The sequence below is a fragment of the Rhyacophila brunnea genome, unplaced genomic scaffold (genome assembly GCF_057557595.1).
Source record: "Rhyacophila brunnea isolate RB1 unplaced genomic scaffold, BYU_Rbru_1.0 scaffold_3, whole genome shotgun sequence".
NCBI lineage: Eukaryota > Metazoa > Arthropoda > Insecta > Trichoptera > Rhyacophilidae > Rhyacophila > Rhyacophila brunnea.
Genome location: NW_028232965.1, coordinates 34,691,875 through 34,715,442, shown reverse-complemented (window position 1 = coordinate 34,715,442; position 23,568 = coordinate 34,691,875). Strand labels below are relative to the sequence as shown.

The following is a 23,568-nucleotide window of genomic DNA, read 5'->3' as shown; positions in this document are numbered from 1 at the left end:
CAATCTACAGATGAACCATGGATACATACGGCAAAAGCGATTCGCAGTTGTGTGATTATTGGTAATCATACAATTTGAACACAAAACGGCAATCTATTGATAATTTTTTTATACATTCCCTTCTCTATGATATTGGCATGATATCCTCTCTGCTTCAAAAAGCGCGCTATTTTGAATAGTACTACTTACAGTGTGAGCAACACTAAAAATAGTTTTCCATATTTTATTTTGTGTTATTTCAATCCTAAAAAGATCATTTATAAGCTGAACATAGAATTTCTATTATATAAATATGTTTAAAAATATTTTAACACGATAAAATAAAGTGATTGTTATTTTTTCAAAATTATTAAAATCGCTTTTATTAATATAAATTTATTTCGATTGGTCACACTTGCAGCCACATCAAATCTGGGCCCTGCTGTAAAGTGACCCTGTTTTCCTGTTACTAATTAATAATATCGTCCCTATAAGGAATTTCGCTACGTAATAAGGCCGTGAAAAGTGTTTTGAATGGTTTAGAAACAATATATTAAAAATGGAACGGCGCACGTCCAGTGAAACGCTTGGGTGTGGCTCAAGCCATTCTTCAGAAATAACGCTGAACATACAAACAACTACGGGAGGAAATTTCTCAATCACCTGCGAAAATAATAATTCCGTGGACCAGCTCAAGAAAATTGTATCCAAGAAACTGAAAGTTTCCAAAGATAGGATTTGTCTCTTGCACCGGGAAAGGTACAATTGGCTAAAACTACTTTCATCTTATCAAAATACGCTACGTCCATATACATTCCGTTCTATCTGAGCGGTTAATAGGTTTACTCGTGAACCGTATGCAATTCCACTGTAAATTGTCAATATGCATTGTTTTATTCGAAAAAACATTTCATTTCAGACAATTGAGGGATGGTACCCTGGAAGACAACGGTCTCATGGACGGATCAAGGGTTATCCTGTTGCCCAGCGTCGAGACTGGTTTACTGGTAAGTTTTCTTACTCGTTCGTATCTATCCTAAATTCTTATGCGCCAGAACTAAACTTTTCCAATCGAGTTTTCTATTTTCGAGAAGAATACCACGATTTATATGATTTCAATTAAATTTTAATATGATAATAATTTGTTTGTATTTTACTGACGACCATTTTTTTATGTACAAATCAGCATTGATGAATGTATTAGTCATAATAATAATAAGTAGGTATATACCTATTCTATAAACATTCGCAATAATCAGTAACCTTCAAAATTATGTAGTTTTTTTATACATGGTTAAATAAAATAATCACATAAGCCCACAATCGGCTTCAGCTGTGGCTCTTGTCCAAATTATCCCAATACCTATCACAAATAAATAACATTTTGTTAAAAGCCATGGAAATGACATCTAATTATAATATTATACATCATAAAATATTATCATTATTTGGTTGCGTTCAATACATCCCTTGCCATCATTGATTGATTCACCGTAAAAGATAAGACTTTTTGCTAAATTTGCATAGATTTAACGCATGCACAATTTTGGTCGGCCTATTGATATTAGGCAGTATCTATGTAACCAATGAGGTATCAGCTGATTAGTATGAAATAGTTATGAGAGCTATGGCGCAGGTGAACCTAAAGGCTTAATTACATTGGCAGACGCGCAGACCCAACCCGATCCAACGCTCCACGCCGACCGTCGTGGCCAACGTTTTTACACTATTTGCAATTACACGCAACAATTCAATCGCGTTGGTCCTTGTTTTTGATTGGTTTAAAATAAACATAGTGCTGCTATTATTAAAAATATAGGTTGACCAAAAACCATTTCATCGTTAGATTGGTGCAACACTGAACAGTATTCTTGCGCAAATTTACGTCAAAACTGAGCTGTCAAACCTAGTGGGCGGTTTTCGGATATCTTCGTACGTTCTCGGCAATCTTCGCTTAGATCGGGACGACGGAAAATAGGTTTTATCCCACTTTACTCACGATCGCTCCCAATCCTTGAAAACCACAGAGAATAGATTAGTCGTAGCAGATGCAATCTGCCATTGGAATTTGAGCTTAACTGAGCGTAGTAAACTCAAATTACATAGCAGATTCTCAGGCCGACCATTTGCTACTATTGACCCGATCACAAAAAGCCACGAGTCGTTCCCTGGAGTTGTGACCGAATTGGAAGGATTCCTATTTTTTGGCATGATTCATCTGACAATCGTGTCGAAGACTACCAAGAACGTACAAAAATATCCAAATTAACCTTGAGCTTCAGAGTATGGATGCACGTGGCATGTTCTGTCTTGTGTTTCACATAACAACACAAATTTGACATTTTTACGTATTGAAGACTGCCTGAATACCTATTCATTATTTTAACAGACGATAATAATACAAAATAAAAATAATACTTAAGTAAGTACAATCAGCAACTCGTTACTTGTTTAAATTTCATTTATTGCTTTACTTCACGCTAGCAACTGAGCGTATATTATAAACCAATCAAATCAAGCACCAACACTATTGCATTGGTAACTGTGTAATTGCTATTAAAGTCAATGATTGCTCACGATTTAAGATTTTCATTTGTGGGGCGCGTCTTTATGAATGCACTGAAATATTTAAAACCTCATTGCACAATATTGAGTAGAAAATTGGGGCGGCTTGAGACAATGAGTCTCAACATTATTTGCCAACTCATTATTTCATCTGGTGCTGTGGCATTTTTTGCTACCTGCATGCCTCAAAAAGTTACGTGTGTAGTTTAAATACCAATAACATGTATCCCTCAATATCACACATGTACGCAGGGTGCTTGTGACGAGTCAAAGTTAGCATGTCAATTTCAAGGTGAAGGAATTCATCATTACACAATTTAGTCACTATAAATAATTAATTAGGTCCGTATGTATTATATAAAATACTTTATTCAATACATAAACAAAAAAATAATATAAATACTATCGACCGAAGGTACTTGATAGAATTTGAATTTAAATCCATTAGAAAAAAAAATATGACAAACTTATGTAAATATATAATTTTTAGGTATCTCATTCATTTTATGTCATTTTCAGACACAGAGACCGGAAAATTCAGTCATGCAGGCATTAGAGTCCCTGAATGATTCCCAAGTGAATGATTTTTTGAGTGGAAAGTCTCCGCTCAACCTAACGATGCGGCTCGGTGACCACATGATGCTTATCCAACTGCAATTGTCCACCCTAAACCCGGTGGCCACTCACTCCGGCACAGGCACCGCCCCCACACCCAAACCCCGCCCTGACGCCCGCCGTCCTCCGGCCAAACGTTCCCCGCATGCCTTCAAGACTCCCGAGGGACCTGTTAAATTTATGTACAAACCGACCGCAGAACGCGGGTACGAGTCCGCTGAGGACTCCTCCGATGTTGCCGGCCCGTCACCTGCCTCTGGGGACGCATCCCCCGCTCCAGAGCCACGCCCTACGCGCTCTGCCCCTGATGACATCTCATTCCTCCGAAAACAGGACATAGAAACTCTCCAAAACGCATTCGAGATATTCAAATCCCTGGCGGAGATTGGAAATGCTGACAAGGATTCAGATGGGACCCCCCCCGATGGGACTGAGAGACGGGGGCGCACCTCCCCTGACCACCCTGCGGGAAACACCGCGGGCGGTTTCGAGGGGCGCTCCCCCATCGAGTCCTTGTCCAATCTGGTCTCAAGCCCCCTTAAGTCGTCCATGAGACCCTCTTTTCCGCCCCCTGACCCAGCCCGTGCAGACCGGGGGAGCGAAAAGGGCGAGGCCCCGCCGCCCAGATACGTCCCGCTGCCGAGCTCCCTCAAGAACAACCTGATCGAAAGCATGGCGGAAGACCCGAGCAACGCGGGGGAGACCAGTCCTGGCGATCCCATTGCCGCCAACCTTACCTCCTGCCTCTGTGCCGCCCTCGACCCACGTTGTGCCGCCACCCGTCCCCGGCGACCCGGACCCGCACCCCGCCGGTCCCCACCCCGAGAGACCGTTGACGGCGACCCGGGGCCGTCCAGTTCAACTTCGGACATCACTGAAAGCTCCGAATCCGACCCAAGAGGAGATGTTACAACGGGAACCCGCCATGCGTCCCCGTCTCGGGAGGTGGCTGACTCCTCCAAAAACAAGCGGCTGCACTACCTCCTGCATCGGACATCCAAGCGTGGTGGCCCCGCCGGCCAGAGCAAGCAGAGGACCTTCATGCAGTCTGTCGTCAACAAGCACCTCAAGAAGAAAATGCAGCGAAACGCTCGAGCCGAAGAGGCCGCTGCGCGCGCCTCACACATCCATCGGGAGGCTGCTGGTTGCTCGTCTGCCGAGGGTCGATTTTCACCAGCAGAAGAGGAGCCGCGACCCGAAGTTAGCGCGTCCCCATCTCCACCGCCTGCTGACCGGGAAGCAGGAGCCGAGACATCGGTCGCAGCCGCCCCGCCCTCTGCTTCTGTCTCTGACGCCAAGGCACTCATTGAGGCGTCCAAAAATCTGACACAGACCCTTAAAAAGCTTTCCAAGGAGGTGCTTACCAGCAAAGTGGACCCAGCTGACGAGGAGAGCGCGCGCTCCAAGGCGGGCCAGGGCGCTGTTATCGAGTCCATGAAGCACCATGGCAAAGGAATCTACTCCGGCACATTTTCTGGGACTCTCAATCCGGCCCTCCAAGACAGGTAACACTCATTCAATCCCTTCCAGTGCTTGATTGCTTGTTTAGTCTCAATGAGGCATCATTTAAATTGTTTTTTTTTTTTCGATTTTGACTTTGTTTTTGAAAGATGACAGATCTGGATGCCGAGGTTTTTAATAGTTTTAGCTAATAGTCGCGTACTGACTGAGCGGGCAGCCTCGAATCTGTCAATATAACCTCCAATTAGGAACAAAAATATAAATTTACTTTACGATAATGAAAGTTATTCAGTCAAAAAATAACGAATGTTTTTATGAATGAATCCTCATGGCTCTGTTTGTAATATGAAATATTTGCGGATAGAGAGGACACGTTAGAAAAAAGGCTCTCCTTGATACGTCAGCTATTTATTACAGGCTAATAACATAATTATAATAATTAATTTGGTTGTAATTTACTTGGTAGAATTCCATTTTACAAACTGATAATATAAATAATAATAAATTGTACAGGTACTTCCATGTTAACACTGAAGCTTCGCGCTCGGTTTCCGCGTGAAAACCACGTCTTTCTGAACAGCTATCATTTGCCGCATGGTCCATTCCGCGCGGAATCCGCCGTGTCTGAACCGAGCCTAAATAATGCTGGTTCATTGTGTAAGACACTTGTTCTACGTTTGTAGTGTTTTTATCATAAGATATAAACAGCCGATGCAGCTCTGACAAATAAATCTCAGAGCACAAAATTGTGCAAAATGAATTTGCAATGCAAATTCCAAATGATTTCGAGCTAATTTGAACTTCTCTATATTGAGACTCCATTTTTTAATTTTGACAGTTTTTAATTTTGATACATTTATTTTTTTCTTTTTTACTTTCAATTCATGGTAGAAATGCATTGTATTATTAATTTGTAATGCAATTTTATAGTTCTAATTCCATGAAATCGTTTTTATACTTCGTAAACTTTATCAGTTTTTATACTTAATATTAATTAAAAAAAACCATTTATAAATAAAATTAGGCATCAAATAGATGTTTAGCTTATTTTGAAATATGTTTGTATCCAAATTAGATCTTACACAGGGATAGTTTTAAATATTATTATTGATATATGAAAAACTCTAGGTACCATTTTATTTAATTTCACCCTTACGATTTTTAGATTTGGCAGACCGAAGAGAGACATCTCTACGATAATTCACATATTAAACGACTTGCTGTGCGCCACGCCTCCGCAGTATCGCCGAGGAGCTCGCATCACTTTTGAACCCACTCACAATTCCGCTTCTTCTGCGCGATCCAGACAGGTGAGAGTTTGCTAGCACGTTTATTAACTCATTCCGTGCGTCCAACGCAACTATTGTGTTGCCATTAGTTGGCCATTAGATACAATTAGCATGTTAATTAAATGTGGTAATTAAATAGTAATTAACAGGTCCGCAGTGAATGAGTTTGTACTCGAGGTGCTGAACTAACCTGTCATTGGTGATATCAATTGACAGTAATGATTGTATTTAACCAAATCGTTTCACTTCAATATTGCTACCATTTATTATATTTATAGTCAAAATGTCAATGCTTGAGTTTTTTTGGCTCATGTTTTTGCTGCAAGTAAGGGCCTAAACAGATCAAGTAGTACCTACTCTTATATATAGTTCCTTTCAATATATAATCTGAAATTAATTGTCTTTGCAGAGGGAGTCCAGGCAACAGGCCGGCAGTTGCTGGTCGTCAGAATGTGGATGCACCAAGTGCAGCGGCCCCGCGGGGGAGTGCCCCTATGGTGAGTGCGATGGCCACTATCCCTCGCCCGACCCTGCCCATGCTCATGCCTCCTCCGCCTGCGCTTGCACGCGCAAATCCCCCGCCGATGCTCGCCCTCCGTCTGCGGCTGCCACCCAGGTCTGCGCCTGTGCCACCGCTAGACTTGTCGCCCGCGGCCCTGCCGCACCCCAAACTAAAAAGTGTCACATGTGCTCCGATAAAGATGAAAAGTTGAGAAAGAGTAAAAACTGCCGGAAGTGCCACTCGGCCACAGCCCTAGCGCTAGACAACTCCAAAACCAAGTGCAAGCTGGAGCAGCTGCGTTTGGTGATGCAGCAGAAGAAGCAGCGGCGGGAGGCGCGCAAGATGAAGGCGGCACCGTACACCTCCGCCTCTGCCGTGGTGGCTTCCATCTCGCAGAGTGAGGCTCCCAGCGTCATCGCCGAGGAAATCGACACCGTCGCGTAGTCTTCAAATCCGGCTTCCGAGACGACGTATGAAACGCGTCTTTCATATTTTACGTCTCATTATTCCAAATATATATTAATTTAATCCTATTTATATTCACCGCGGAAGATATTATTTCACCGAATAGTATCGATTTTCCCGTTTTCCGGAGTCTTGTTAGAAAATGAAATCTCACTTTCCGCGTTAAAAACGTCTAGTCAGATGCCCGAGGCGGTTACGGAGAACGTTGGCGAGCGTCGCAGTGCAATTTTCAAAAATGATTCGATAATGTCGTTTTGTTGAAATGACAGTGACGCTCTCCGTGCGTTGGATACTTGAAATTGTTAACTGTAGATAGGAACGTGATTTGTATAAAATCCTGTTATGCTCGTTGATGCATGTTTATTTTCCGAATTTATCTTAAATGTTCAGTTATTATAGTTTAAATTTTATTTTCTACGCATTATTTATTTGTTTTTGAAATTATAAACACGTTTCGTTCCCAAAATATTGTGTTATGTATTAGATTTTTTATCAATTTTGAGAAAAATACAGGCAAACTTCTCTCGCGTCGCATTCTAAAGATTGAATGACCGATAGACGTATGCAATATCCTATCCCACGTGGAGTTGACAGATTTAGGTTAGTTTAAATTTATGCAGAGCTCCGATGTGGAGAACGAACGAGCTCTCGTAAGCGAGGAGTAATAAATATTTTGCCGTCGGCACTTGTTATTAATTGTTTAAAGAAGGACCGTTCCGATTCTTCTCATGTGTACATATATTATACTGATGTAGTGCATGCATAATTATTATTTATAAAAATTATTGTAAAGTAACCGTAAAGGAATCATAAAGCAATGTTTCATCTTAAGTACTATTTATTAATATTTCGATTTTACATTTCTCCATGTAGAAAACACCACGTAAATAATATTAAATTATAAGCCGACGACGCATCCTTTTGCTAGCTTGTGAACAATATTTGCGTGTTGATTTGCGTTCTGCGAATAGGTAAAAAGATTATTAGATCACTTTTTTGAGCGCACAAACTATCACTAGTGTAATAATGGGACCAAATTGATGTTTGTTTGTTGTCTCCGATTGTTATTGGTCCGGCAAAAGAAATCACCCAAAAAAATATTTTAAACTAAGAAATGCGAATCATCGAGGATTTATTTATAAATTGGTTTGATGTTTTATCTTCGCTTCACCTTAGGTATATTATAACATTAAAATGCTTCATTGTGAAGAACCAACATCTATAACCAAATCCAGTTTCAAATTCCAAGTATGGGGGCTAATTTTTATTACTGACTTTTTTTACTTTTAAATCTATGTAAATCAACATATAGGACTTATTCAATATGGAAGCTAAATGTACATTTCCCTGATATAAGAACACCTCCTCACTAAAATTGTACAGCCAAATCTTCGTTAGCCTTAATTTTTGAAACATTGGTTGACTTCACTGCGAAATTAAATATTAATTTTGATTTATATGCTCCGGCTTTTACGTTACTTAACCGCAAAGAAAGAATTTATAACTTTTTTTTATATGAATTGCATACATGATCAGTTTCAAAAATTTTATCCCGAAGCAAAATATACAATGTTATTATACATTATTCATTTAAAGTTTTGTATTTAATTGACTTACTAATGAAATAAGTAAACCATTTTTTATATTGCTTTTCTCAAATCAAGTAGATGTAAATCCGTATCGGGTTTGGTTACCTGTTTACCATTTTGAAGATTTTCATTATTTATTATGTTATTTGTTCAAACAAAATATATTAAGTGCTGATTTTACTTATGCGATCATCGCAACTGAATTGATTGTGTACATTTAAATGAGACCGTTTTACTAATGCGATGATCGCACAAGCGAAAACACCACTATACACCCGACGAAAATAAGAGGAGTCTTGTTCAAATATAATCTTTGTCTTATGTAATCGGTAATCACAGAATGTGTTTATGCAATGTGCACATGAATAATAATTCACTGTCCATTATTTTAAAACCAAAAAAATATTTGTAATAAATGGACAGTAAGTACAACTTATGACTATTCTCATCATAGTAATATTATTGTCACTAGCTTATGAAATAACTATGTAAAGAATATAATATATTGTGTGGGAAATTCTAAACTGAGTAATATGTTCTAAAGTCTAAAGTATATTTAGTCATAAAAACATCAAAGCAGTTCACACCGACTGAGAAACAATTTGGAGTTATTTCATGAAACACGTTTGTGCTCTTAGGTAAAAATAATGCATTCGCTTGGTGTACAGATTACGAGTTAATTTAAGAAATGAAACAAAATATATTTAGATAAATAGTAATCTGACCTAAGACTATATTGTTCTCGAGATGTACGAGTATTTAGTAAATAAATAAATTGAAAATGTAAACACAATTACTTTTATTTCACCTATCTCATCATTGCATACTAAACTTATTGAGAGCTATTGGGGGTAGGGATCTGAAATGTGATCACCAACCTCCTTTTTGATTTGCTCTGCTGCGAGGCTGGCCCTTGGGGCCCATCCAATTCCGTAATATTTTGTTTACAAATCTTATCTGTTTTGTCATGTAATTATCATAAATATAAAGCAACATAATATTTAATGTCTGAAATAAGGAAAAAGCAGTATACTGCGTGGAAATTTTGTAATCCCATGAAGAAAACGGCATCAGCACATAGAATTAAGATTGTCTTCAATTATTAAAAATCCTGTAGTGGTACGGAGGAGTACTTTGAAAGCCTCTGAACATAATAAATTTTTGGGTTGTCATGTTGTATCCTTCCTCCTTCATTCCTAGACGTTTCGAACTCGTTGCAGAAGCCTTTCTCAAGAAGAAGTCTGTAAATCTATCTATTGAGTATTACACTCTACTTATTTAAGGGAAGCGCAGAAGTCGGCAGAAAACCTCTCTGCATCATTTTCTAAGTAAGTGTCCATCACATCATTATCAAATATATGAGTGGGTTATCAATCATCTCACAAGGTACTGTCCGACAAGAAGATTTAGGCAATAACCGTAAGTCGCTAGTGCGGTTAAAAGTAGGAGGAGCTTGTTAGTTCACAGTTTAACACGTAGACAACTCGTCGATAACCGGAAGGCGCTATAATCGAAGTGCAGTTAAAAATGGGAGGAGCTTGTTAGTTCACAGTTTTAACACGTAACCAAGAAGATCTTGTTGGACAGTACAATGGTACATATTAGTGGTTCACAAGCATAGTGAACCAAGTCCAGTCTGGTTATTTTTGAGTAAGCTAGGTTCAAACATAATATTTGAGTATTTCTTATTCTGAAAGGGTATCATTTCCATTACATAATAACTTAAATGTACTCAAAATAACACTTTAGAATTGTAATCATAACCCTTACAGAATTAGAAATACTCATATATTATGTTTGAACCTAGCTTACTCAAATAAAACCAGAATGGACTTAGTTCACTATGCTTGTGAACCACTCATATACAGCTCAGTGGTAACATAGACTTGAAAAAAGTCCTGTGTACAAAGCCTAATTTACTGAGCTATAGTTGCCAGGATTTTGGTTTGAACTCAAACTGATCACGTCGCTGAAGCCACACGCTGCTTCGCATCACTCGCCGGGCGTGATCTACATGAAGGCCACTCATGTAGCATGTTGATATTTCCGTGTCGCACTGCGTCGCATCGACTTCGCCCATGTAAGACGCCGCACCGCGTTATTGATGCATTTTAATATTCATAAATATGTACAGTCAGTGAAGGGGACTGTTGAGTTTTTTGAGACCATTTTATATTAGATTATACATTGAAAAAAGACAGCACGCATGTAGACTTTAAATAATCGCCTAATATGAAGTCTTCGTTACTGGCACATTGTTATGCAGTTTATCGACAAAACAGCTATGTGAAGCCATCACCACTTTGACATACAAAGTTGGGACATCACGAACAATTGGGTTGGTGTAAAATAGAAAATGTTCATTTTGACTATGATTGATGGAGCGACTGACCACTGTGTCTGACTTTTTCATGATGGCCATCGCGTAGATCAGTGCTTTTCAAGTTAGCGGCACCCTTAAAAACTGATTTTGTAACACACCAAAATTGTGGCACCCTTAAAAACTAATAGAAATTTTGTAACACACCAAAATTGTAGAACTTGACTAACCATTCACAATATATTGATGCATATTTAAATTAGGCACAGCGACACCTAATTAATTGGAATCTATAGATTATGTCAATTCCCATTCCTTTCAAATGTGTAGGCTTCATGTAAACTTCCATATTTATAAATGGTTGTCCAGTACCATTGTTTTCCTGAGTTGACATGGGAGATGTCAATCGATGATTGGCCTTTCAAAAGTGAAATCATCCAATTTCGACTCTATTTATACGTGCTATAGTGCGTTTGAATGTCTTTATTAACTGACAAATTTATCATTGTAACCATTCGTCAGTGAATTGAATTAAGATTGACTGAAGTTGTTAATTTTCTCACATGTCCCACGGCGTCTCTGGGCACGGGGACACTTTGAACATCATTCTATTATTACATCAGTATAACAGCAAAGATGAAACAAAATACAACTTCAAATGATCTTCACAATGTTTTTAATGTGATTGAATTGAAATCCAATAGAAACAATGTACCTATATTCTATATCAGCACATTGAAAGACAGCGGCCTCAAAAGTATATTAGTCTATGGCGGCCTCTTTCAACACTTTGTTATAACCTATGCATGATGTACAGTTCATTATTGTTTGCCTTTGTTCATTATCTCAGTGTAGCCCTGGCAAATAAATCTAGAGTTTTTGCATTGTTTACTTATGAATAGTTATGCGACTTTACAGGGATTGTTCATCTTAATTATTTTTAATAATGTTGGTTCGTAACAAATTCATGTTTCATGGTTTTACCTAGAATGCCAAGATATTGATCTGAATATTTAATAATTTATGTACCTATGTAATCAACTGTTTGAGTGAATATAGAATTGTGTCAAAATGCTTGTAGTTTTTGACAGATAGCTCCAACTAAGAAGCAGAACATACTAGGGTGAAGCTAAAGCTGAGAGTGGTACCGCTTAACAATTAATGTATCCAAAACTGTTTTCTTCCAGTCAGCAGAAGTAGGCAGGGATAATGTTTTTATTGTCTACGGTCGGCATTGCACGAAGCACCTTCTAACCTTTACCTATTGTCGCGAAAGTTCAATTTATTATGTCTATGGTTCCTATTCACAGTAATAAATCCATTCATGTGTAAAACCCTTATTACTTGTAATGTGGTTCACGAATATAAACAAACAGCATAAGGTTAAAGACATAGGAGCGGCGCCGAGTGAGAGAAAACGATCTAATTGACTTTATTTCAGTGCTAGTTGAGAATAGCAACCATAACAATAATCACACTTGCCTAATTTCTGTGCACTAAAAGAAATTGCATCTGCGCATTTTCAAGGTAAAATTGTTCCACTACAGTAACCTTTCATTCTGTTTCAATTTCATATACTTAGATTGTCTATATCACGGGTACCCAACCTATGGGTTGTGACCCCAAGTGGGGTCGCCAGGAGTTGTCTGCGGAGTCATCGGCTGAAAAAGTGAACATAAAAAATATTGATGTACTAAATCGCACCCTAGTATGCGAAGGTCGAAACAACAAAATTGACATTTTGAGTTAGTGTTAGGAAAGTATTTCTCCTATTCATAATTACGCAGTATTTCCGATGATGTACAAGATGAATTCATGTAAAATTTCTGAATCAATTCTTGTTTGCTATATCATCGCTATAGGATTGGTTTGTCGAATATCCGTTTTTGTCGAAATCGACCTTTTAATGCAGAATGTTTTTTTGTATCTAAATGGACCAGAACCATCCTTTTCTTTAAATTACTTTGTAATGGTTATGAATACATCATTCGTATGCTGTAAAAATAACAATTTAAATATCTCCATGTATTTAAATATAGGATTATGAAATTTGTTTTTCGTCTCCTGAACATTTGGTCTATTCGACAAACCAATCCTACAGTGACGATATGTATATCAGTTATATCAAATAGTTACCATGCTTGTCTTTTGAGTTTTACCACCATTTGCCTCTATGTATCTCTGCGAAAGTGGAATTTCAACGCTTCATTTGACAAGCAAAACAAACAGATTAAATGTTAAGAATGACATGAGTTTGGTATTAACGAAAACTTAAATGCGAATTTTGAAGTTAATTAACGAGTTGCAATTTCAACCATCGCATTAAATATGTTTTCAGTTAAAATTATATTGAATTATATTATACTATTTTTGATATGTTTTCTTTATCCTATTAAAAACACATTTTATAATTTATCGGGGTCGCGGGTCACTGGGCTTCTATAAAATGGGGTCACGACTCGAAAAAGGTTGGGAACGTGTGGTCTATATAGAGAAAGTTCCCTTCAACTTAGCACTATTCGGTTAAATTTTTAATTAAAATTACTGTTGTATATTAATCGTGCTCTTCAAATACCTTTGTAATCTAATCAGCTATGCCTATGGGTTAATAACTCCAGTTAATATAATATTATACAATCGAACTTGGTTATTACTAAACACCGGACAGTTCATGTCTTTAACGGTCAACCCATAAAAAAACACATTAAATTGGTGGACGAATCAGATATCCTCAGTAATTTTGGACCTTGGTAAGACATTTTTGCAAAATTTGAGTTGTCTTTGGTTAATAACTCCAGTTAATATAATATTATACAATCGAACTTGGTTATTACTAAACACCGGACAGTTCATGTCTTTAACGGTCAACCCATAAAAAAACACATTAAATTGGTGGACGAATCAGATATCCTCAGTAATTTTGGACCTTGGTAAGACATTTTTGCAAAATTTGAGTTGTCTTTGCTGCCAGCTGGGGTGCGATGGTAATTATTGTAATTAAAATAATCATCTTGCCAATATTAAAATGCGATGTGCGGCATACGAAAAGAATTCAAATTCGCACAACCCAATTAAAAAGGTCGTATTACGAAAGTAATGGTGAACCATTTTTATAAAATGTGTGTAGAATATGTTTTTTCATAATTAAATATCGAATAGCTTTTGCGTACCTACCACTACTATAAATACAAATATTGAAAGATTTTGTCCGCTGACCCGTTTTATGTTCTAAAAGTATCATATTGATACCTATTAGTATTACCAAGTATCAATACCGATATCGCGAAATAACCTACATATCGATAAAAAAAGTCATATTATACTTATTTATTTCTTTAGATATTTAAGTATTGTTGTTTTAATTTAATAAAATGCAATTTTTTTTTTTTGTAGTACTTATTCCACTTTTAATCAATAAATTAGGACCGGTTTAGTCGGCCTCAGAGTGACATTTTCAACTGAAACATGTTGAAAATGTCCCTCTGAGGTGGACGAAACCGTCCTAATTTATTGATTAAAAGTGGAATAAGTACTACAAAAAAAATGCGTTTTATTAAATTAAAACAACAATACAATGCAGTTCCACCATGAATTAACAGTTAAAATAATAAAAGAAAATATTTAAGTATTTTGAGGATGCTCTGCCCAAACTGATCTATTTGATTATAAACTATTGACATTGAAGAATTTCATCAAATTGATCGTAAGAAATTTCCTCTTCAAAATACCAGTGGCGTACGGTCTATAGAATACAATAGATGCGAGACATCCCTGGAAATATTCGTTTGAATAATTATAATACCTACTATTACATTATAATATTATGTATTGCGTAAGGCGTAATTGCATTCTTCTAAAGGTTTTGCAATATAATATTGCTTCAGATGTTCACTTATTGAATACGTTTATTATAAATATTACGTATTCCGTTAATATATTTAGATTTAGAATATTCCAGAGTTACTAATCCTCAATGCCACACTATACTACTCACCGTGACTAAATTAGTTATAAGACCTTGAGTAGATAAAATGCAGGTTACAGACCTACAAACTTATCTGAAGAATAGGATCGGGGGCCACTGTCGAAAACTACCCAATCAAAACTCGTAACTGGACAAAATCTGACATTCGCATGAAACTTTCAAAATAGCGTCCTATGGTAGTTCGTAGTTCCATTTTTGCCCATTCTACAGGTTTGTAGGTGTGTAACGTTAATTATAAAAAAAGTCGCCGCCGTCCCATTTAACACATTGGACACTAAAAACGCGCCGATTAGGTGGCCATTCGATGTAATTAGCATGCTTTTTAAGTGTGGTAATTAAAAAGTAATTATCTAGTCAGCGGTCAATGTGTTAATCGTGTATTTATAATTATATGTATTTGATTTAAATACTTATAAAGTGTAAAGAACTATTCATGACATAAAACGATTGGTAGGTACCTAGGTACATATTTCATTAGAACACTTATATGAATGGTCTATATTTCTTCGTTCTTTTTCCACATTTATTTCATAATTTTAATGATATTCAACCGATTTTATCCTAATAGACATTTTCAATTGAATAACAGTACAAAATATAGGTACATATTATTGTATAAAAAATCAATTAAGTGTAGAGAACGTGGGTTGTTTACTTCAACTAACTTGTTGGTGATATTTGTCCTTGTTTATTAAATGACTGATTTATATACATTATGAAATAGCGTAACTTTATCACCGTGAAAAATTTGCTGTGTTTAAAATTCACCTGCCGTAGGTATCAAAAAAGGTTCCATACCAATGACAAAAACTTGAAGACGATTTTATTATGATATTACCACAACTTAATATTGAATTATTTTCCATACGATAGTACTTACAGAGGCGCCGATATCCATAGCGATCATGAGTTACTTATTGGAAACATTCGAGTAAAACTCAGTCGCCAGGCGAGGCCTCCAAAGCACGAACGAATTGACGTTGAGAAGCTCCGAGGCCGAAGAATTCGGATCGAATTCGAAACTGCTGTACGAGATAGTGTAGATCGTATCTACGAGCGGCACAAATCTGAATCCGTCCTCTTTGAGGCGGACTGGAGCCTCATAAAGAGTGCGATTGTGTCATCGGCTCGTACCATCCTTGGTACCAGAAGGAGTGACCAGCCAAAGTGGATGTCTGACGAAACGTGGGTTGAAATTGGTGAACGAGCCAGGCTGAAAGCCCTGAGAGACAAGGAGACAGACCCCGACCGAAACGAGGACCGCCGGACTGACTACCAGACCCAAGACAGGGTAGTCAAACGATCCGTGCGGTTGGACAAGCGCAATTTTATGAACCGGCAAATTGAAGCGGCAGAGGACGCAGCAAGCAGAAATGACACCAGGAAACTCTTCCAAATCACCCGTGAAGTCTGCGGCAGGCGACCACCGACTCCCGGAGCCATTCGTGGTCCCAGTGGAGCAATAGAGTCTGACGCAGAATGCGTCAAGAAGATTTGGAAGAATCATTTCTGCGGAGTGCTGAACCGCCCACCCCCTTTGGATCCCTTTGACATATCTGTGGAAGCTTTACTTTTGGACATTCCCCGAGCGACCGGCATTTCCGATTGCCGAGATTGAGATAAAATCGGCTGTGAAAAGGCTCAAGAACGGAAAGGCACCGGGGGGAGACGGGATTCATCCTGAATTCCTCAAGTACAGCTTGAGCGCAATCCTGCACCCTATGTTTCATCTGATGACAAAGGTGTGGGAAGAAGGGCGCTGCTCAAGGGACTGGGTGAACGGTGAAATCATCACACTTCTTAAAAAAGGTGATCCTCTAAGCTGCGACAATTACCGAGGCATTATGCTATTCAGTGTTCCGGGAAAGATTTTGGCAAACATCATTTTGATGAGAATAACGGACCCAATAATGCACGTCCTCAGGAAAAACTAAGCCGGGTTTCTACCTGGTCGAGTGTGTGCAGACCAAATCCACAACCTTCGATGTCTTCTCCAGCAGAACCATGAGCTGAACAGTCCGATGGCTTGCTGCTTTGTGGATTATGAGAAGGCTTTCGACAGTCCGCACCGCCCCTCCCTCTGGATGTTACTGGGAGCATACGGGATCCCTCCCAAGATCATTGCCATAATCAAAAGCCTGCACGAGAATAGCGAATGCTGTGTCAGAATTGGAGACACTGTCACGGAATGGTTTGGGGTCACGACCGGAGTCAGACAGGGTTGTGTCCTTGCACCGTTTCTCTTTATCATTCTCTTTGACTTCACACTACGGAAGTCAATACCACCCGACCGAGGCATACCTGTTACCCCCACGGTGAAGCTATGCGACCTGGAATACGCCGATGATGCTGTCCTATTCGACAACTCAATCGAGGGCATTCAAGAGACAATCGACAGGTTGCATAACAACTCCTGTCGCGTTGGTTTGAAAATCAATGCGAAGAAAACAAACGTCTTGTGCAATAGCACCTGTCCTGATCCAGATTTCCCTCTGATTAGCGATGGACAAAACATCGAGAGCGTCGACAGCTTCAAGTACCTGGGGGTCAGTGGCGAAGGGTGGAGGTAAGCTGTTAAGATTCGCTATAAATAGTGCACACTAAACTTTGTTAGTCATATGTATTTGTTTTTATTGAACTAAGACTACAATTTACAGATGGTATTAGTTAGTTTTTAAAAATCAATTAAACCCTGCCTAAACGAAACCATAATAGATTTGGTCTAATTTGGGCAATGCGACAAAATTGTGTACAATTTTTCATTCATAGTTATTTGTTTTCGTTGGATTAAAACTACATATTACACATATTTTTGCTTCATTTTTTTGATTCATTAAGCCCTGCGTAAACCAAACTATAATAAATAAAAAATATTATTCTATCTATAAAATACTCAAAGTTATGTATGATTTAATTGCATAATTTTAGATATTTTATAGATAGACATGTATTTTTTGACTAATATCTATTATGGCTTGGTTTCTCAGGGTTTAATTGAATTTTAAAATCTAACCTACACTATCTGTTAATTGTAGTCTTATTTCAATGATAACAAATATGTATGTTTGAAAAAGTTTAATGTGCACTATTTATGGCGGATCTTAACAGCCTACCTCCACCCTTCGCCACTGCTGGGGGTACACATCACGGGAGATGCCATTTTGCAGAAAGAGCTCGCTATCCGAATGGGAATGGATGGAGCAACATTCAACTCAATGCGAAATGTCTGGGACTCACGATTGTACTCGGTCAAAACCAAATGCCGCCTATTCGACGCTTGCATTCTGACAGTGCTGCTTTACGGTAGCGAATCATGGCACCTTACGAAGGCTCAGAGCAACCGTATACTGAGCTTCGAAAACAGATGTTTGCGACGAATACTGGGTGTGCGGTGGTATGACTTTAGGAGCAACGAGGAGATAAGAGAACGTACCAAGCAGCCTCTCATCACGCTGAAAGTGAAGAGGCGACGTTGGACCTGGCTCGGCCACGTGCTGCGGATGCCAGAAGAGAACTTTAACCTGGCTTGCCTGTTCTTCAAGCCGACTGGATTCCGGCGACCTGGAAGGCCGCTAAATACAATCTACAGAGTGTATACGGCGGAGCTACGGGATGCTGGTTTGACCTGGAACGAAGCAAGAAGACTGGCGAGCGACAGGAATTCTTGGAGGCGCCGCGTGGTGTCCATATGCTCCAGCTAAGGGGCGGATATGGCCAAAGAAGAAGAAGAAGTATGTATCATCATCAGCTGTAGTATATACCAATATTGTATATAAATTTATGTTTACATTTTAGATTTAATACAGCAGCCATAATGGCGTGGATTTACAATAATAAAATTACAAAGCAAAGGATAATCTGGAAAAAAAATAACAATACAATATGTTTTAAAAACAATATGAACAGCGGGTTTACATAGTTCGTATATTTTATATTTAGGAATATTATATTTCATCCATTATTGTTATTTTTAAGTAATAATATTAAATAAGATTTAAAATGTAGAACAACTGAGTTGTAAAATTATATTTTTTTTATCAACTTGGTTACTCATTTCAGGTATGCATTTGATTTAGATGAAATTCATTTTAAATGTAGCAAAAGATGGATATTATTAACACACATGGTAGGAAATTAAAAAGAATAATTTTATATGAATTGTCTGTACTTACAATTGGTCTAAGACTTTGACGGCAGTTTTTGCAAATGACTCAATGAGAGGCAATCTATTAAATGAATGAAATGCAAATCCCTCCGAATGTCCTCAAATATTACCAATTATTAATGCGAGTGACGTTTATGTGACAAACATAAGTGCATATTATGACACAGACATACATATTCCTTAACACGTGTTCAAGTTTATCCCATATTTCTCTACACTTGACAATCTTATTTTCTTATAAATAACCAAACCAAACCAATAAGGTAACGTACTTCCCATTATTTTTATGTTACCCGAAAGCAGCTCCATTTTGTCGTTTGTGTACAGTTGCGGTCAATTTCGCCTATTCTTGTGAATTAATGTAAGAGAATTGGACTACGCGTTATTTTATTTTTATAAAAAAAAACACTAATTTTTATGAAATGGTAACTCTCAATTATTTTGCTAATATTCTAATTTATGTGAGCTTGTTGGATCAGGACCAGAATTAAATTATAATGATCGTAGTCATCATAAATTGTTGGAGAAAATACATTATAGAAATATCACTTTACGACTTTACACTAAAATGCATTTCTTTTAAATAACATTCTGTCACTGAGAAATATCATAGAAACATACATATTATTATTATATGGCCTGCGGTATAAAAATATCGGAAAATACAACGCCAATTATTCGCTATCGGCTACAGCTACACGATCAAAATTCATAATATGATTACGGAACTTATTACGGATTTAGCTCGAAAATATGCCTATTATTTATTATTGTGTTTAGAATTGTCATCGATAAATTCCAATTTACTAATCAATTAATACAATGGCATTATCATCATAATGCTGACAGATCATTTATATGTGATTTATTTGAAAACTACTGGGAGGCATGTACGTAACTACTTATAGGAAGTTCTCACATACTTGTTATTTTTTCTCCACCGTAGATCACATTGAATAGTTAATGAATTACTGTGACTGTATTCTTCAATAATTTGTCTAAATAAGTACTAAACTATACTAATACCAGCTTCTATATAACGAAAATTCCTCGGTATCCAAGTCTCTAGTACTTTGTACTATAACTATATCAATATTATTTATTTCATATTTCATTGTACCTACTACATCTTACAACTTAATTTTCTGGAAAACATAGGTTCCATAAATTATTAACGATTTTTTTAATTAAAAATTGTTGCAATATTACAGTTCGGCCCCAAAAAAAAAGAACCCCAGACGGCCAGTGTTTAGTTATTACGATCACGGAAATAGCGAGATCTCAGATGTAATGAGGAAACATTCGCTGACATTTTAGTTTATGATTTTCGCTATACATTTATTCACTTTTATAACGAGCTACTTCTCGGGTATACCGAGCAAAACTGTTAATGTGTCGATCGTTTAAAAACAACATTTTTGACCACCCTACGCAATAAAATCCAACCGGGCAGTTAACTAGACCAGTGGTCGGCAAACCGCGGCTCGCGAGCTACATGTGGCTCTTTGGCCCCTTAGGTGTGGCTCTGCCACAAATGACCACGTAGGGCTAAAACAGTGAAAGATGGAACAGTCAAAATGTCTTCGAATATAACCAACCAGCAAGTCGAAGATCTTTAATTGGTTTCAGCTTTATCAATAGCAGTTAACGAGTCTTGTGACATAAAATGATACAGCACAAGTTTCACGTTTTGTACGATTTATTTCATCTACAGGTCCTAAAGAAAAACTTGTAGGATTATTGCCACTCAAATGTCAAACACGTGGAGAGGATATTGCAAATGCTGTAATTGAGTGTATGGAAAAACATCATATTATTCCACTCGATAAAATTGTGTCAATTTCAACAAGTTTGACCGGCGTAAGAAAAGGGGTTGTTGCTATTTTGAAAGAAAAAAAATCACAATATACTTCCTTACCATTGTATCATTTGTCAAGAAGAGCTTTGTGCGCAAACATTTGCAAAGTTATGGAATTGGTGATTAAGATTATCAACTCTATTATAAATAAAGCATATGGATTAAGAATTATAATTCTTTCCCTTTCCAGTTCTGCATATTCATGCGAACAATCTTTTTCAAGCATGAACCTTATCAAGAGTAAATTGAAAAGTCGTCTTATTAATGAGAACTGCAATCGTGCCTAACATTAAAAAGCAACAACATACATACCTGACTTACCAAAACTTTTCAAGGAGATGAAAGGCCATTGTTCACCATAAGTGTTGGTCAGTCACAACATATTTATGATTTAATTTTATTGATACCTTATCTACAATTTAATTTTTATCAATAAATAAGATCATTGTTAAGAATGATATCACGTTAACAGTGTACCTACCTGTATAGTAAGTTGAAGCAATTTGGCTCTCAAAATAAATCTCAATCGTTGTACTGTTGATATTTGGCTCTATTGACTAATGAGTTTGCCGACCACTGAACTAGACCGATGCCGCCGGGATCGCATTACGTTTATGACACTAGTTAAGTGTACCTAATTGGTGATTTCGCCAACAACATTGAAAAAGTATCCACGCATATGGTTGAAATTGCATGTAAAAAATCCAAGCTTTGTGAAGTCAAGTAGATACCTACCAGCGCCGGAGGCTCAGCACTTCATTACAATAAACAACTTCTTTTGTGGTTTATGAATGCCATGCTTGTTTCGGGGATTTTTATGATGGTTTTCAGATTTTCTATGTTCTATGCTTAAATAGAATGTGGCGCGAAAAATGTTATATAATGATTTAAGGAGTAATGCTTATAACAAGCAAATTCAGTCGGTCCGATCTTCCTCGTAATAACCAAGTTTAACTGTAGTTATGTTACATTGATTCGACACCAACTGTGTAGTATTATACATACCAATTTATTTTACCATTGGCTTGGAACCTTCAAATTTCTATCAGACCAGGGTTTAAATTTTTTAACCATATAGAACAGAGGTAGTCAACCTTTTTATACCTACCGCCCACTTTTGTATTTATGTTAGTAGTAAAATTTTCAAACCGCCCACCGGTTTCACAGTAATGGTGATTTATAAAGTAGGGAAGTAACTTTACTTTATAAAATTTATAAAGCAGAGTTACAGCAAGTTATAGCATATAATAATAATTACTTACCAAATACTGTATGTCAGACTTTCGCTAAGTTTGGCAGAATAAATCTTTATAAAACAACTTACTGTAATTAAATTTATCTTTTTATTTATACTTTGCATACATAGAAGCATGAAGTCTGATGAAAGTACATTTAATTAATTATTAATGAGATCGCTGAGGCTGATGCATAATGAAAATGTTTTTTAAACCCCTACCGCCCACCATGAAAGCTGGAACGCCCACTAGTGGGCGGCAGGGACCAGGTTGACTACCCCTGATATAAAACATAATATAGTAAAATATTGAGGCATTTCAATGGATTCACAAGAATTAGAACCCAGAACTGACATTTTGCTAGTTTATTTTTTTATTAATGTATCTTTTCTTCTTACGTCATGTTTCCTTACACAGCTGTTTCCAAAAATATATATTTCCTAGTACATAAATATGAATAATTACATTTTTCTTATGTTCATCGCACACATACACTTCATATTTGTTCAACACAAATTTTATGGATACCGATATTATAAATATACCAGCGACGCCGAGCGAGAGAAAACAAACCAAAAGTTTCATGTAAGAGCAGTCAGAAATAGAATCGGTAACAATAATTAGATTCATTCTGTGTAATTCATGTGCATTAGAAGAAATTGCAATCTGCGCAAGTTCACAGCTAAATTGTTCCGCTATACTATATTATCAGTTTAGACGGCTAACTTATTGTAACAATTATAATACCTCAATACATAAATATGATAAAACTACCCTTGATAGCAGCTTTGTGTATAGAATAGATGCGCTGGTATCAATAATTTTTCTTGCAATATGACGGCGCTACCTATGTGCGACAAAATATTATTTCATAGATTAAAATCAAGCATCTACTAAATGTCACCTGATTCATTGCATTTAGTGAAATGAGATCAACATTCAAATATTTTTCCCCCTTGGTATTAATTTTCATTGATGATGATGCAGTTTAAATTTCTCAGAAATTAGTCTGTCTTTCAAGCATTGACCTCAGACACAAAAAAATGGGTTTATCTCATTTAAAAAATTGATTACCAATCATTTGACTTTGTAATATTATTTTTAGTGGCAGTCTAATAAAACAATTCTAACTGATAACTATAATAAAATTAGCACTATTGGTTGTTATGGAGGAAGCATGTCAATATTCAATCCATACATTTCTATGGTTTTTTTTTTAAATATGTATATTTTGTAGTAGGTACTATATTATCGTCGGTGTAAGTGCAAAACTGCAGAAGAACAGTTATTTTTAAATACGTTGATTTGTTGTGTGATAAAATGCATTGATTGGAACTGAAATATGACTATATTCTAAAACATTAGATCGAGAGGTTTAAAAGAATACTATTTTATGTAATAAAAATACTTTCTGCAGTCATCAAATGTTTAAAATAAATATAAAGGATAATAATGCTTCAAAATTATATAAAGAGATTATCTACAATCTTTAAGGAATGTTCAGGCTAATGCTTTGAAAATACCATAAAACCTGTGCATG

At 37.0% G+C, this 23,568-nt stretch overlaps 1 protein-coding gene across 1 annotated transcript; it reads left to right on the top strand.

Moving 5' to 3' along the window:
• Positions 1 to 386: 386 nt before the first annotated feature.
• On the top strand, positions 387 to 9,258 carry stx (ubiquitin-like domain-containing protein stuxnet). The gene is made up of 5 exons (XM_085951996.1): positions 387 to 738; positions 899 to 986; positions 3,064 to 4,664; positions 5,786 to 5,930; positions 6,319 to 9,258. The coding sequence occupies exons 1-5, from the start codon at positions 539 to 541 to the stop codon at positions 6,853 to 6,855; spliced, it is 2,571 nt and encodes an 856-aa protein (XP_085808122.1). The 5' UTR covers positions 387 to 538; the 3' UTR covers positions 6,856 to 9,258.
• Positions 9,259 to 23,568: the final 14,310 nt, after the last annotated feature.